The sequence below is a fragment of the Chenopodium album genome, chromosome 25 (assembly GCF_948465745.1).
Source record: "Chenopodium album chromosome 25, dcCheAlbu1.1, whole genome shotgun sequence".
NCBI lineage: Eukaryota > Viridiplantae > Streptophyta > Magnoliopsida > Caryophyllales > Amaranthaceae > Chenopodium > Chenopodium album.
The window spans coordinates 36,341,880-36,357,058 of record NC_137858.1 but is presented as its reverse complement, the minus strand read 5'-3'; the positions used below and the strand labels follow the sequence as shown (position 1 = coordinate 36,357,058).

Below are 15,179 nucleotides of genomic sequence, written 5' to 3'. Positions count from 1 at the left end.
TGCGCAAGCAATGAATGATAATTGTCATCTCTTTGGCATGCACATGATACCTCTTTTTCCACGTGGCCTCGTTGTCCGAAAGACCCTTCCAACGGACAAGATATTCATTGTAGCTTGGTACACCTTTCCTTATGACTCGTTTAGCCTCAATTGTCTCGATGACCTGATCATATGACGCCACTACGGTATTCGTTGAAACTCGCCCCTTGAAGGATCCTCCTCATCACCATAGTAGGTGTCACAGCTAATTTTTCATTAACTGTGATGGCGTTAGAAACACTAACCAGCCTAAGTCTTCATACTAACATAACACAATATAATAAACACGATAGCACACATAAACACTTAGAATATAACAAAGCATACTTCTTTTATTAATATCATTAATAACATAATTACACGATGGTTTCTAGATGCCTTGGACAGACCCCAAGGTCACCTATTTATAGGCAAAGGAGGACAGTCCCACTCCAATGCGAACAGACACTAAACACGCATGCGCGCCAAGTGGCGCTCATGCAATTATCCGTAAACTATTACAAGTCAGCAATCCTAACCAAGCGTTGCATATAGCATTCCTAGCCAACCGTTGCGGATCGCCACCATCAGCAATCCTAGCCAATCGTCGCGGATCGCCACCATCATCACTCGTGTCTCTTCGCATCATCCAGAATGCCTTTGCCCACAATCCATGATCCACAATGTGAAAAGTCGCTTCGCCTTGGCTGGGCATCCAATCCTTATCCATAGATCGTAACAGTTCGCATCACTATCAGCTAGCTCCAACCAACGACTTGCTTTGCATTCCATAGCATCTCTTCACATAAGGATTAACTTCCAACATCCGTGACAACTTATCACTAAACATCGCACCCACGTGCTGCCTCGTCAGCACATGCCAGAGCCCAAGCATCGCGTTGCTTCGCCACACCGCACCGGTGCCCAAGCGTCGCGTCGCTTAGGTCTCCCGTGCCGTTGGCTCGGCAACGTCCTATAGCAACACCGGTGCCCAACCGACGTGTCGCTTCAAAGCAACGCCGGAGCTCAACCGACGCGTCGCTTCGTAGCCAACACCAAGCACACAATCAACAAAGGCTCGCCACGAGCCTTCGCTCAAACCCAAGTCACTTAGCCCACAAAATCATCAAGCCAACGTTGTGCCCAAGTCCTAGATAGACCATACCATCCTTAGAACAATGCATCATGGCCTTAGCCAATGATAAGCCCATGGCCGCACCAAGCCATGACTGACACCTTCCCCCTATAGAGCTTTATATTGCTCTACGCCTTGTAATTCTAGTGAACACGCAAGTGACAGAAACACAATAATGGACTATTGGCCCCAATCCTTGGGTCAAATGCCCATCCAATCAACCTTAGCTTACCAAGCTAACATATAGGGGCAACCATATGCCTTTATTTACTTACTAGCCACACCATAGGGTCTTATAGTAATATTTACAAGGCCTAGCACCTAGCCAAGCCGTAGTGTGCCTTTGCCTAGGCACGCCATGCCGCGCATGGCCCAATAGGGGTCTTACAGTAGGGTATTAGTAAGCTCACATGGAACACTAGGTGTATCTTGAGCTTAGGCGATAACTCAAGCTTATAGCTGACTTTCTTGACCTTTCTTATGACCGGGAACGGGTCTTCATAATTCCGCACAACAGACACAAGACCCTTGTACACCTTGCGGAAGACTTTAAATTGTTGGGGCAGTAACTTCACCTTAACCAGGTCACTAACTTGGAACTCTAGCGGGCGTCGATGCTTATACGGGCGAACACCCGAAGTGCAACCCAATCACCACTACACCAACAAGGCCACAACCTATTGATGTGTCAAATCAATTCTATATACAGAGTAAAAAAAAAAAGCGTTAATTACTTTCCAAGTTTCCATAAGGAAAATTTGAATTTTAGTACCTCAAAAATGGGGGTAATTGAATTTTAGTACCCATCTAAAATTTTATTTTAAATTAGTACCTCCAAAATGACAAAACTATAGGTTTCAGTACCTCCGTCTAGTTCCGTTAAGTTTTCCGTTAGTGGGGCCCATTTTTAATTATTTAATAATTTAATTTATTAAAAAAAAAAGGAAAAAACATTTTATAAAAAAAAAAACTTAAAAAAAAAATAATAATAAAAGCAGCCACTGCCACCAGCGCCGGCGCCGACTGTTGGTGGCCGAATTCCCCTGGCACCGGCGCCGGCCACCCCTTCCCTTTCCCTCCCTGTTTTCCCCTTCCCTGGCACCAGCGCAACCACCACCATCTTCCCTCCCTTCCTCGTTCCTGGCCGCGACACCCCAACCCACCCTTTCCCTTTCCCTTTCCCTCCCTGTTTTCCCCTTCCCCGGAACCCTAGCGCAATGGTGGCCACCACTACCCAGCCAGCCCCATCGTTGTCTCCTCGACCCGAAGTCGTCGCCGAACTACCCAGACCCCAACCCAAACCAGCGAGAGAGCCCCCATCGTCATCTTCCGACTCCAAACCACCGTCGAACCACCTAAACTAGCCCAGCGAGAAGCCGATAGCAACAAATCAACCCACCACCGCCGCAGTTTTCCTCTCCCTTACCCAAAACCGTCGCCGAACTGCCGAAACCCCAACCCACACCCATACCAAAACCCACAAAGCGCCGTGGTTGTTAGGGTACAATTGGGCTCGTTTCGAAGGTCGATCGAGCTGAGGGTGGTCGGACGGCTGGTTTCGTGGTTCGAGGAAGGTCGGCCGGCTGACTTCGTGGGTCCAGGGTGTCAATTGGGATGGGTGACGGCGGTAGGGGTTGGCGCCGGTGGTGGCTGGTTAAGAGTTAGGGATTTTTCATTTTTTTTTTTTTTTTTTTTTTTTTTAAGTTTTTTTTTATAAAATGTTTTTTCTTTTTTTTTTAATAAATTAAATTATTAAATAATTAAAAATGAGCCCCACTAACGGAAAACTTAACGGAACATGGACAGAGGTACTGAAATCTACAGTTTTGTGTTTTTGAAGGTACTAATTTAAAATAAAATTTTAGATGGATACTAAAATTCAATTACCCCCATATTCGAGGTACCAAAATCCAAATTTTCCTTTCCATAACATTAATTATTAATTACCCACCTGATTTTCACCCACTGTTTTATTTCTCCTTTGAGCCCTTTCACTTTTACGCTGCACTCCTTTCTCTCTCCTCCATTGAAGTGCAGCGTACTCTGAATTCTCCATTGAAACGCCTTCCGAGCTTTCTCCCCTCCATTGAAGAGCCTTCTCAGGTTAATATCTCTTCTTTTATTTTCAATTTCTTTATCTACAAAATTCAATTTCACAATTTAGTGCACAAACCCATTCCCAGGCTAATATGGCTTGAAAAGGTAGTTAGATTGTGAAATGCAGGGTTATCGTTCATTTAATTTCCAGTATAGTCAAATTAGGGTTCTTCTATGATCTATTATTGAAGTATTATTTATAATTACCGAAGTTATGAAAGATTATAACGAGCAATTTTGTTACTGGAGTTTTGCTTTTTATATTTATAAGATAGCAGAATTCAATGTGGATTTTGGAGATTAATTTGATAATTGAGTCAAACTTGGTTTCTAGTGCGTTGTAGAACCCTTTAATGTTGGAATGGAACTATAAAAATGGACCTTTTGCAAGAAATTATGTTTATTTTATTTTGCTCATTGTTGAATGTGGAAGGAAGGTTCTAATTTACAGGTTATTGTGATGATTTGTGTTTGTGGTGTGAATTTTAATCTTAGATCAATTTGTTGAATTTTGAATTTGTTAATTGTAAAATTGATGTCAAAGGGTTTTATGCTAGTGAGAATTTCATTAGCGAGGTATGATTAGTGTTGTGAGCCCTAAAAGGAACGACACTAGCTTTTGAAGCTTGTATTAATACGCGTTAACTTTTGCTCATATCTTGCATTTGGACCGACTGTTTTGAATGACGGTTCATGTCAGCCTACCACAAATCCTTTTGAGATCAAGGCTTTGTTGTTGTTGTTGTATTTTGGATTGTCTAAAGCATAGGCAGGACTATGTCCTAATTTCTAAACAATTTATCCATCTTATAAGATGGCATGTTGCTACTTTACTAATTTGTAAGATATGCTTATTCATGTAAATAATAATACTATCAAGTTGGTTTTTCATCATATGCACCCCTAAAAAATGGCATCTTGATCTAATTCAAATACATACTCCTTTCTATTAACTTCAATAATAATTAAGCTTCTATTAATTGAGAGACTTATGCATTTGCCAACAATTTGTTTAGAGAAAATGTGGGTTATATTGCCCAACATTTATTAAAATATGTGTAAATAGGGTTTTAAAGATTTAGCTTCTCATTATTGAGTGGTAGTGGAATGAAGATTATATACACAGGCACACAACTAGGGTTTTTGCTTAGGTCTTCTTGAAGTGTTGATGATAGATTGATTGAGATGAGGGATTTTAATTAAGCTATTATATGTGAATCTTCTGGAGAAAAGCCATGCAGAAACTTGTTTCTTTAGCCTTTTGAGTTTTGATGATGTATTAGCCTTTTTTAATGCATATTTTGTTCAATATATGTTAGCTTTAGAGATAGTCATGTGTCATGGTGAATTCCAAACTTTTTGTCACTCATTAGATCACAATGCCTATGTTCATATTTGGTTGATTATTGACATACTATTGTGGGGTTTCACTGTAAGCATCATATGCTATTCCTTTCAATTTTATCTCATTTGACCATAGTATTGACAATACCCATGTTCTCATAAAGTTGCACCTAAAATTTACCTGTTTAAGGAAAAATATAGCTATTGAATAGGTTCATTTCAAGAACTTGAGGGGAATAAATGCAGGGCTGGCTTCGGACCTGTAATCATAGCAACTGCAGGACCCAAAAAAAGGGCCTCCAATCATAGGTTTGATACTAATGATTGCAGCAAGAAAATAAGTACTCAGGGTTGACGCAATGATATGCACGCAAATGCCAGTTAAACTGATTATTAAGGGTGTGAGTTCGAATCCGTAGGAGGTGCTTTGAAAGGATCCAACTACTATGCTTACTTAACAGTTATGCTTCTTTTCTCCAAATGCCATTGCCAGCCTTTTCCTCTTTTATGTTTCTATTATGTGCATCATATGTTTCTTCCCTATCTAATTCCCACACTATTTAATTTTTTGGTATATCTGAGATGTATTTTTCTTATTTTTAATAAAAAAACTATTTATAATTAAGGCGTTCAAGGCGAAGAAGAAGATTTAGTATTGCTTCAATTATGAATCAAGTGCCCAATTTCATATTTATCGCACAGGGCTCCCATAATAGTAAAGCCGCACTTGGTTTAATGATGTCGCTTCCCTTGAGAGAGTTTGGTTTTTGTTGGTTTGAAGAACTTTAGCTCTAGATGTAATAGTTGTGGGGCTTCTGCACCAAAGTTGTTTTAGTGTTGGTGAATTAATGACTAAACAGTCATCTATGATAAACATTTCTAAGGATGCTAGGTTATGGAGAACTGGATGAGATTGACATACATGTGAAGTCAAGATTTTCTCTCTACAGACTTTTCATGCTATAAACTCTATCTTCTGAATTTCTAGTTTGTAAACTAACATTTGCCGAGATCTTTTCCAACGATCGATTTAGGACATATGTTCCTCACTTGCTACCTCCTGGAAGAAAAATTATTCTCCTAAATGCGTGTAAAATTTGTCTATGGATGAATATGCATTGTTTATCATTCATCTTTTGGCCCAGAACATTGAGTGCCTTAACATCTGCTTATTAGAAAGACAAAGGAGGACGATTAGGAGAGTGTGGAGGTCATGAGAAAACAGTTCACAGGTGCTTATTTGCTTTATATCATACTTTGCTTTGTGTATACAACTATGTACACCATGCTTTAAAAGTTTAAAGTAATGATTTAACTATTTGTTAACCCTGTTAAATTAAAAACCTTGCTTCTTGACATGTGAAAGATGTTTTAATTTTGTCTTCTTTCAGTCACCAGCTTTGTTTCAATTTTCAAGTTAACTTTTTGTCAACCCTGTTTGATTTAATATCCTTGCTTCTTGACATGTGAATGATGTTTTAAATGTGTCTTCTTTCAGTCTCCAACTTTGTTTCAAGTGTAGTTAACTGGCCAGTTATCATTGATAAAATTCAATTTGGGATTGATGGTTTGATATTGCTTGGTTACACTTCGCAGGTGCAAATTTAGTATAAATTCGTAGCTACTAAAGTTGGTGGAGTTGATATGGGAGAGAACCCTACACTTGAATCCACAATGGACACAACCCAAGTTATTCTAACTGGAACAGCTCGAGATGGAACAGCTGGACCTCCTATTGGTCATGTTGACATTGGAATAAGTGAATCAGCTTACTTGTTTCGAGTTGCACTTCCTGGTGTTAGAAAGGACAATTGTAAGTCTATCCTTTACCTTTGTTCACTCTTATAAGGAAGTGTTGAGCTGGCAGTTAGATTAAAATGGATTGGCATCGTGGTCAAGTACTCAAGATCTCTCTATATAATCTGAAATGTGCGGACCTAAATTTCTGAACCTGACTCATTTAAATTTAAGATCAGAATCTGAATTTGACTTGTCACTTGGTTGGTGTCCTGATCAAAATCCATTAAGTTGAGGAATGACGAACCTGCTGACATAGGCACATAGCTAACAAATTTATCTTTTTGCATTGAATTGGGTCATTGGTAACTGTTGTGCATTAGTCATTTCAAAACTTTGAAAAAAAAAAAAAAAAAAAACCAATTGGATTAAATCATATGGTAGTCATGATATTGAAAGCCACTTGTGCTGTATATTGTGCAGGTGACTTGAGCTGTGAGATTGAACGTGATGGGAAGGTTCATCTTCAAGGAAACATAACAGGGGGAGAACTAGCTAAAAAGAATCCTAAAACTGTGTACCACCTGAACTTGTCACAGTTGAGCCCACCTGGACCATTCTCCATCTCTTTCAAGTTGCCTGGTCCAGTTGACCCAAGGTTATTCTCACCCACTTTCAGATCAGATGGTATCCTGGAGGGAGTTGTGATGAAATACAAGGCACCTGGTGTACCCCCTTGTGGTAATCAGTTTGATCCTGCAATTCCTGCGTGAGCTGAACCGCTCCTCAATTCTGTGTAGTAGCTGCTGAATGTGCATGTAAAGGTATGTATTCTGTTAGTTTACCGGATTAGCACAGTCCAACTAGTCGATAGATTAGCTGGATACTAGTTGATAGTGTTGCTAAATGATGTGACAAACTTGCGGACTGGTCTTGGGTATTTGACTCTTAATTGTATTGTACACAACTCATGACCTGGTGGGCCTTGGCTAAATTATTGCAGTTTAATTTTTGCTTGGAGCTAATTATAGATGCTTGGCTATGGTTAATGGTTTGGTATTAGAATTAGTGATGTAATGTGATTGGGTTTCATATTGTTCCCTTCTCATGACTTTTGTGTCAGTTACATGAAAAACTTTGTTTATTTCGGTAAGATGTAGTGGATCTCAATTTGATTGAGTCATCTCTTGACAATATGTTTGGATGAAAAATTTGGAGGGTAAGCAAGAGAGGCAACTATTTTTCCTTATCTTGCATATGAAATTGGGAAAGGAAAGTGTTTGTGTATTCATTTTCCTTAAATGAACTAAATCCTTTTGGTGTCAGGAAGAATAGTAAGGTAAATGCAAGCCCCTTTTCCCTGCTCAGCCTCTCCTCTGCTTTCCTATATCTGCTTACCAATCGCTAAAACACAACTAAGCAAGCAGACAAACTGATCCACATGTGAAGTGGGTTCCCCCTGACTACACTACCTTCAGGCTTCAGCTATCGTGGATTGATGAACGGGAGGCTGTAGACTTTTCAGCACCTTTCCCTTTCCATTTGTTGTGTCTTGGGAAGAGACTATAACTTATCGAGCCTACCTTTGATTAGTATTATTGTATTAGCGATACTAACAAAATCACCTGAAACGGTGGTTAATTTCATGACGTATTATGATAGATGATATTCACACTTTTAAGTAACCAAATATTTGTCCATTTTTTTTACATAGATTATATTCCCATGAAAATTGAGAATGCAATCCAATTTATGTAGAAAATAATGGAAGATCGTCAACAATAGTAATGTTCCACTCAAGATCATCGAGAGAGGTGATACTAGACCGATGTGTGTGCAAGCACAGATGTATGTAGAGGCCTAGAGGGGTGAATTTTGAAATCCACTGAGATACCAGTTTCACACTCGTATATGTGCAGCATAAGATGCTCCCAATAGCATGAATTTGTTTTGTGGAATGTAGTAATTTATTTTCTTATTCGATATAGATTTATAATTTATTATCGTGGTTGATTATTTTTTTGGTTTGTTTGTCATTCAATAGAAATTTTAGGTCTGTGCAGAACAGCAGAAGAGAGGCAATAATTTTACCAAAAATGAATAGGAAGATGATCATTTACCTAAAAAGTTCATTGCCCTCATGTTACAATTTAAATCTTGTAGAGGTTCAATAGTATTCCTCATTTTCCATGAAGTAGGGTATGCCCGATTGATACTGCCCGATTGATACTAGAATTCAAGAGTTATACAGTACACAGTTGAATTGACAATGTTCAGGGCTTGCTTTGACGTTTTTTTTGAAGACTCAAAGCAACTTCCTCAGCCAATGAACGAATTACTCCGTATATGCTTTTCCTAGCAGTCATGTACGTGAGATGACGGTAGACTGCCTTACGCCCTTTCTGGAGTAGCATAGCGCCACCAGCTTCGATTTAGCTGATTAGAAACTGAGCTCATGGAGAACTTGAAAAATACATTACACCCTACACCAAAACTTAAGTGTGAAGTATAGAGTATTACTTTTATGTTTATCTTTACAAAATACGTTGGGAAAAGTCACTCCTTGAAATAGAAAAGTCACTCTAGTTTCACAAAACTCATTGAGGATTTACTACAAACAAGAGTCGATTACAACTTTTGCTTTCCTGGGAGAAATATCTCAGTTGTCCTTTCTCTCTCTCTCTCTCTTTTTTTTTTCCTTTTTTTTTTATAAATTGATCACATTAGAGAAACACGAGCCAAATTCTCTAAAGAAATTAAAAAGGAGTACTTAATATTATTATTAAAAAACCATTTGAGATAAGAGTCAACCATTGTAGTAGGATATCTCCTACTGTCCATTGCAGGAGAGAGAGAGGACTAACAACTAATCAAACAAGTCAAATTCAAAGTCTACCCTCAAATCCTTTGAAAAATCTTGATTATATATTAATCACATATTTAACATTAGATTAAGAAAACTTCATTGTCAATCTGTCATCTTCATCACTCAATTTAGAAGAGCACCTTCCAACTTAATTTTATTTTTCTTGCTTTCTTTTTCCTCTTCTCCGATATTGGTTGATCATCAAATCATATATAATTTAAACTATAATATAGTGTTAATATCGAATTAAAGCATGGGGCTGAAAGTTTTATCAGCTTTAGACACAGCTAAGACACAATATTACCACTTCAAGGCCATTATTATTGCTGGGATGGGCCTTTTCTCTGATGCCTATGATCTCTTTTGCATTCCTCCTATTACCATCCTCCTTGGCCATGTCTACTACCCCAAACAAACACCGAAGTTTCACATCCCTGCTGCTGTCATATCCGCCATGGTAGCTGTCGCTCTCCTTGGCACTGCCCTCGGCCAGCTTGTATTTGGTATCCTTGGGGACCGGATTGGCCGTAGAAAAGTCTACGGCTTGGCTCTTGTCCTCATGGTTTTATCTTCCTTTGGGTGTGGTTTTTCTATTTGTAAATCTAAGACGTGCGTCTTTCTTAGCTTAGCCTTCTTTAGGTTCCTCCTTGGAGTAGGAATTGGTGGGGATTATCCTCTTTCTGCTACCATCATGTCCGAGTTTGCTAACAAGAAGACTCGTGGAGCGTTTATTGCAGCCGTGTTCTCCATGCAGGGGTTTGGGATATTGTTTAGCTCCATGGTGATAATGACTGTCTGTGCTATCTTTAATAAGACCACTAACGCCTCAAAAGATCACAAGTCGCATGCTTTGGCGGTTGATTTGGCATGGCGGATCATACTTATGCTTGGTGCCATCCCTGCTGCAATAACTTTCTATTGGCGTATGATGATGCCTGAAACCGCCAGGTATCCACCTCTAATCAACTTATACCTAAAATCTGATCTTATTATTTATTTATGTTGGATTATTATTAACATGTCAAGTTTCACAACTGCGAAATTTTCTGTTAATTGAAACATCTTGCTACATCAATATTAACATGTCAAGTTTCACAACTGTGAAATTTTCGTTTACACGAAACTCCTATTTATCCCATCATTCCCATGTACATCTTGCTTAAGCCAACAGTTCGCTCATTGAGTAGCTGTTTTGCTGATTTATGATTGCTTGGGAAGTATATACGAAGTATATATGTGCAGTTGTTTGATTGGCAATAATAGAGTGAATGTGAACTTCAATTTACTATCGAATGGAGGAAGTTGCTTACCTAATTTTTTAGGCGGGTGAATACTCCAGTAGAAAGTACCTCTGTGTGATAGTAGTAGCTTAAATATTAAGGCCGCAAAATAGACTTGAGATCACCTCTTGATTGAAAAACATATGCTATAATGAATTAGGTACACGGCCTTGGTGGAGCACAATGTGATACAAGCAGCAAAGGACATGGAGAAGGTCCTGGATGTCCAAATGACCCAAATAGTAGATGAGGCTACACCCCCTCCCTCCTCATCCCTGGAACCTCCCTCCACTTATCCGTTTTTCTCGAAGCAATTTCTTCACCTTCATGGCCACCATCTCTTCTCCTGTGCTGCCACATGGTTCCTACTTGACATAGTCTTCTACAGCAGCACCCTCTTCCAGTCTCACATATACAAGCCCTTCCTTCCAGCGGATGAAAACAAGAAAAATAATGCTTTTCAAGACGCATACTATGTAGCTAGGCTTCAGGCAATCATAACAGTATGCTCGGTGATCCCTGGATACTGGGCTACCGTCTTTTTTATTGATCGAATTGGGAGAAGGGTAATTCAAATGATGGGTTTCACTCTTGTTGCTGTTTTCTTATTTGCCATCGGAGTGACTTCTAATGTTCTTTTGAAAGGTAACATAGGTTTCATGTTCCTCTATGGCTTTGTATTCTTCTTCTCCAACTTCGGCCCAAATACCACCACTTTCATTGTTCCTGCTGAGCTTTTCCCTGCAAGGTTTCGGGCAACATGCCATGGGTTTTCTGGGGCTGCTGGAAAAGTGGGTGCAATTATTGGCTCAGTTGCGTTTTTGTGGGTATCTGAAGATGAAGATAAGGAGAAAGGCAACAAAGGGACTGGAAAGATTGGTCGTTCCTTGATCATTTTGGGTGTGATTTCTCTTATTGGAGCTGTAGTGACTTATTTCTTTACTCCTGAGACTAAAGGAAGGTCGTTGGAAGAGAACGAAATAGAAAGTTGCTTGAATGAGATCAACGAAGACAATGAATTGGTTAGGCCTCACGACGAGTCTAGTGCTCAATTACACCCTCCTAGCCAAGTTCTACTTCCTGCTTAATTATTAATTCGAGTCTAGTAGTGCCCTGCTTTCTCCATTAGGTGCTTTTTTCTATTTCTTTTATTTTTTTTTAGATAGGAAATATGAATAGTCAAGAGAACTGTTACCATTCATGTTATTCATAATATGTAATCTAGCGATTTGGTGATGACATCTCATTTTGATGCATAGTCCCATTGAATACAACCATCGACGATGGATGGATATGCAATGAAGATGATACAACAGCAAAGTATAGATATGCTTCATTGTTTTCAACTTTTCACCTTTGTATTCCTTGTCTAATCTTATTTATTGACCCTTATTTGAACTTATGTGCTCTTATATGAGCTTAGCTTTAAAATGGAAAGGTTATTAAAAGAGAAGTAGGGCACCAATATAAATAAATGCTTGTTTTTCTTATTAAGTAAACTTGAATTACAAAGAAATTACAATGTCAAATGAAATTTAAACGAAACAAGTAGCATGAAATACACAAGACGATTGATTAGTCATAGATAATTTCCTGTATTTGGCAGGAAAACTAATTGATTACTTGGTTTTAGTAGGGTAAGAAGCCATCTTGTTGATACCACAAGTACCTTCTGGCTTCCCAGTATTCCTCTTCATCCTGATGAATCCCTTCTCTCCCCATTTGCTTCCCCAAGAATTCTTCACTATAATGTAATCCATGCCCTTGGCTGATCCATACCCGACTGCTGCAACTCCGTGATCCAAGGCAGTTCCACAGTGTCCATCAAAAATACCCTATAAATAATCAATAAAAGGGTCAGACAATATTAAGCTAACAAGTTATTGCTAGAAATTTGGTTTGATTTGATTTTATTTAGTTACCCCGCTGTAGAACTGGAAGTCTCTGCCAGAGGCCTCGATAGCTACACTGATAGGCTGATGGGCCAGTGCTTTGACAAGGCTTGCATCGTCGTTGGCTGGTACATCATGATAGCCATCAATGGTGACCACTTCATTGACTTCCTGATAACAAATTATTCAAACATGTATATGGTCATTTTAGGATATCATTTTGATGCAGAGGACCAAAAACAGTCCAATTCAACCATGTGGTATTCCGAGGTTATCAGACTTGTATATGGTAGGGACTTTGTTAACTGATAATAACATTCAAGGCAGCTTCAAGGAAAATAACAAATTTGACCATTGCAACTTCAAATAAAATATCATCATAAAAAAACTTAACACATATTTGGTGTTACCTTGTCAGTTTAATTGTTTGATTTTGAAATTTTGTAAGGTTATATGATACAGCTTGTACAATGAATCTAATTTTTTTACTCCTTGATTTTCTTGTTATTGAGGGTGCAATATTGTATACAACTATAATGCATACCTTCTTGTTATCACAAGTGCCTTCCTCCATAAGGTAAGGGTAGTCATCTTCTTTGTGAAGTCCATTGTTACCCATGATGTATTGGAAAGCATAGTCCATAAGACCTCCATTGCATCCGTTGTTGTAAGTGTTGTCACAATCGATCAATTCTTGCTCCGAAAGTGAAGTCAAGTTCCCTGTCACAATCTGGTTGATTCCTTCTACTGCAGCCACTGTCGAAAATGCCCAGCAACTACCTGTAGTAACAAGTTATTTTCCTCTGTGAGCAGACATTTGACAGTATGGTATTTCTGCTGTATCATAAACCAACTAAATAAGATGAATTAAAGAAGGAAATACCCACCACAATTGCCTTGGTTTTTGACAGGAGTAACAGCACCCTTCTTTCTCCAGTCAACAGACTTAGGCAGGGCCTCGAATTGGACATCTTTGTAGTTGAATCCAGAGGCCTTGCCACTCTTAGGTAGCTCGGCGTTAAGGCCTAAATACTTCTTCTTGAACTCTTCATGAGTCATGTCAGCGAACTCGTTTAGGCCCAACCAATAGTTCTTAACCTTCTTGTTAGTCTCATCAATGTGCTCCAAGTTGTCCCTAAACACCTCAAACCTATGCAACTTCTCTTCAATGCTGTGGTAAATCTTGCCATGTCTCTCAATCCATGACTCAAACAGCCTGATTAGCCTGTCTATGCTAGATAAATCGTGGGATCCGTATCCCACAATAGAGAAATGGTGATCGTCGTGAAGAAGATCATTACTAGCAATGGCACACCTAGAGGCTAACAACGTGATTGATAGCGAGATGAGAAGAAATTTAGAGGAAGCGGCGAAAGCCATTTGTAGACAGACTCAATAAGCTGTAGGAACTGTATGTATTGTGAGAAATGAGGATGAGAAGTTGGAGGATTCGGGGCTAAATTTATATAGCTTGCTAATTAGTAGGTGTAATTTGTATAATACACGAAAAAAAACACAAATTAATAGTAATATTAAAGGTTATTCTAGTGAGATAATATTACTTTCAAGTAAAGTTGGATATTCGGATCAAAATTGTATTTGTAGTATACGGAGTCTTAAAGCTTAGTTCTGACAGTAAACTTTGAGTCCAAGTTAGCTTAGTTTTGGCATGCATTGTCTCCTAATATAGTGTTAGATGTATGCAAAGTTGTAGTGTATACAAAGAATGTAAGGCTAGACTGGTGAATTCGCGGTGCTTCTAATGAGTACTTAGCCAAAAGAACCATTTTTCTAATAAAGGGATTCATCATACATTTTTTTTATTATCTTTCTAGCTTTTTAGTTATGGGGGATAATGGGGCTCGATAACCTGATCGAGCTGCCTCTTTCATTCTATGAACCCGAGCTTATCATAGGCAGAGATGTGTGCGACGATGGGAACAGACGAAAGAAGGGACCTTTTCTACCACTAGAACAAGAGGCTGGTAGGATTCGAGCATAAATTGTTTGAAGATTGAACATTGACCAAAAGTCTATTGATAAACTATAGTCATGCACAAACACCTAACCAATTGTTTGTTCTCTATATCGTAAGTGCAATATCGTGAAATATGTTGTTTCTTGGATAGAGGAAAGATACGACACGTACTCCATCAAATATTAATATGTTGTTGTTGTTGTTGTTTTTTTTTTTTGACGCCTCCATCAAATATACATTTGATATAGCCAATTTCTTTCACTTACCTAGCAAAATATTTTCTGTGTGATTCTATGCAGCAAATCGACCTATACTAAACTATACTACGGACTACCTAAGGACCTAAATTCGATTTGGACCTAAATATTACATGACCTAAGTGACCTAGATTGTAATGAAAAACTAAAGTTACGTTTTTTATCATCATAATATAATTACCATAGAAGCATTACATGTGAAAAATGGAATCAAACCAAACAAAATAATCAAGACTAAAATGAGTAGAATCGATTCAAATCATTCTTGGACACAAAAATAAATGATTCAAGAAAAACAAGACAAAAATTTATACTTATTCTACCAATGCGGGCCATGATTCCACATATAAGAGTGCTTACTGGGTTGATGGGCTTACTTGGTTCATTTAAGGAAGGGAGCATGTAAAACCAATGCAAAAGCCCAATATAATGTTGGATCAATCAAAGTTAACAAATTCATCAATTTAGAATTCAGATCTTACTCTTTAGCTAGTTTAACATCATTTCAATGTTCTCTTCTTGTTCATGAATAATTATTTCCTCATTTAGCTTGTTGAGCTAAAGTATACTGCATA

At 38.5% G+C, this 15,179-nt stretch overlaps 3 protein-coding genes across 4 annotated transcripts; 2 read left to right on the top strand and 1 right to left on the bottom strand.

Annotated features, from left to right (window-relative positions):
* The first annotated feature begins 3,129 nt into the window (after positions 1 to 3,129).
* On the top strand, positions 3,130 to 7,475 carry LOC145615471 (increased DNA methylation 3-like). Of its 2 annotated transcripts, none has more exons than XM_081670545.1 (3): positions 3,130 to 3,256; positions 6,191 to 6,407; positions 6,815 to 7,475. In XM_081670545.1, exons 2-3 carry the CDS (start codon positions 6,239 to 6,241, stop codon positions 7,102 to 7,104), a joined length of 459 nt encoding a protein of 152 aa, XP_081526671.1. In that variant the 5' UTR covers positions 3,130 to 3,256; positions 6,191 to 6,238; the 3' UTR covers positions 7,105 to 7,475. The 2 variants fall into 2 exon arrangements, with proteins under 2 accessions (XP_081526671.1, XP_081526672.1); XM_081670546.1 differs by lacking the exon at positions 3,130 to 3,256 and adding an exon at positions 5,812 to 5,826.
* Positions 7,476 to 9,140: 1,665 nt separating this feature from the next.
* On the top strand, positions 9,141 to 11,838 carry LOC145613098 (putative inorganic phosphate transporter 1-9). Its single transcript, XM_081668154.1, has 2 exons — positions 9,141 to 10,145; positions 10,638 to 11,838. The coding sequence occupies exons 1-2, from the start codon at positions 9,451 to 9,453 to the stop codon at positions 11,563 to 11,565; spliced, it is 1,623 nt and encodes a 540-aa protein (XP_081524280.1). The 5' UTR covers positions 9,141 to 9,450; the 3' UTR covers positions 11,566 to 11,838.
* Positions 11,839 to 11,944: 106 nt separating this feature from the next.
* LOC145613099 (cysteine protease XCP2-like) lies at positions 11,945 to 13,810 on the bottom strand. Its single transcript, XM_081668155.1, has 4 exons — positions 13,257 to 13,810; positions 12,914 to 13,149; positions 12,400 to 12,540; positions 11,945 to 12,312 (listed from the first exon to the last, which is right to left on the bottom strand). The coding sequence occupies exons 1-4, from the start codon at positions 13,747 to 13,749 to the stop codon at positions 12,097 to 12,099; spliced, it is 1,086 nt and encodes a 361-aa protein (XP_081524281.1). The 5' UTR covers positions 13,750 to 13,810; the 3' UTR covers positions 11,945 to 12,096.
* Positions 13,811 to 15,179: the final 1,369 nt, after the last annotated feature.

What these genes read in the sequence shown, in the direction of transcription:
- LOC145615471 (XM_081670545.1), top strand. Translation starts at nt 6,239, where the DNA reads ATGGGAGAGAACCCTACACTTGAATCCACAATGGACACAACCCAAGTT. An exon ending in TGGTGTTAGAAAGGACAATT is followed by an intron (nt 6,408 to 6,814) that starts GTAAGTCTATCC and finishes TATATTGTGCAG; the next exon opens with GTGACTTGAGCTGTGAGATT.
- LOC145613098 (XM_081668154.1), top strand. Translation starts at nt 9,451, where the DNA reads ATGGGGCTGAAAGTTTTATCAGCTTTAGACACAGCTAAGACACAATAT. An exon ending in ATGATGCCTGAAACCGCCAG is followed by an intron (nt 10,146 to 10,637) that starts GTATCCACCTCT and finishes ATAATGAATTAG; the next exon opens with GTACACGGCCTTGGTGGAGC.
- LOC145613099 (XM_081668155.1), bottom strand. Translation starts at nt 13,749, where the DNA reads ATGGCTTTCGCCGCTTCCTCTAAATTTCTTCTCATCTCGCTATCAATC. An exon ending in GCACTTGTGATAACAAGAAG is followed by an intron (nt 12,541 to 12,913) that starts GTATGCATTATA and finishes ATTTGTTATCAG; the next exon opens with GAAGTCAATGAAGTGGTCAC. An exon ending in ACTTCCAGTTCTACAGCGGG is followed by an intron (nt 12,313 to 12,399) that starts GTAACTAAATAA and finishes GATTATTTATAG; the next exon opens with GGTATTTTTGATGGACACTG.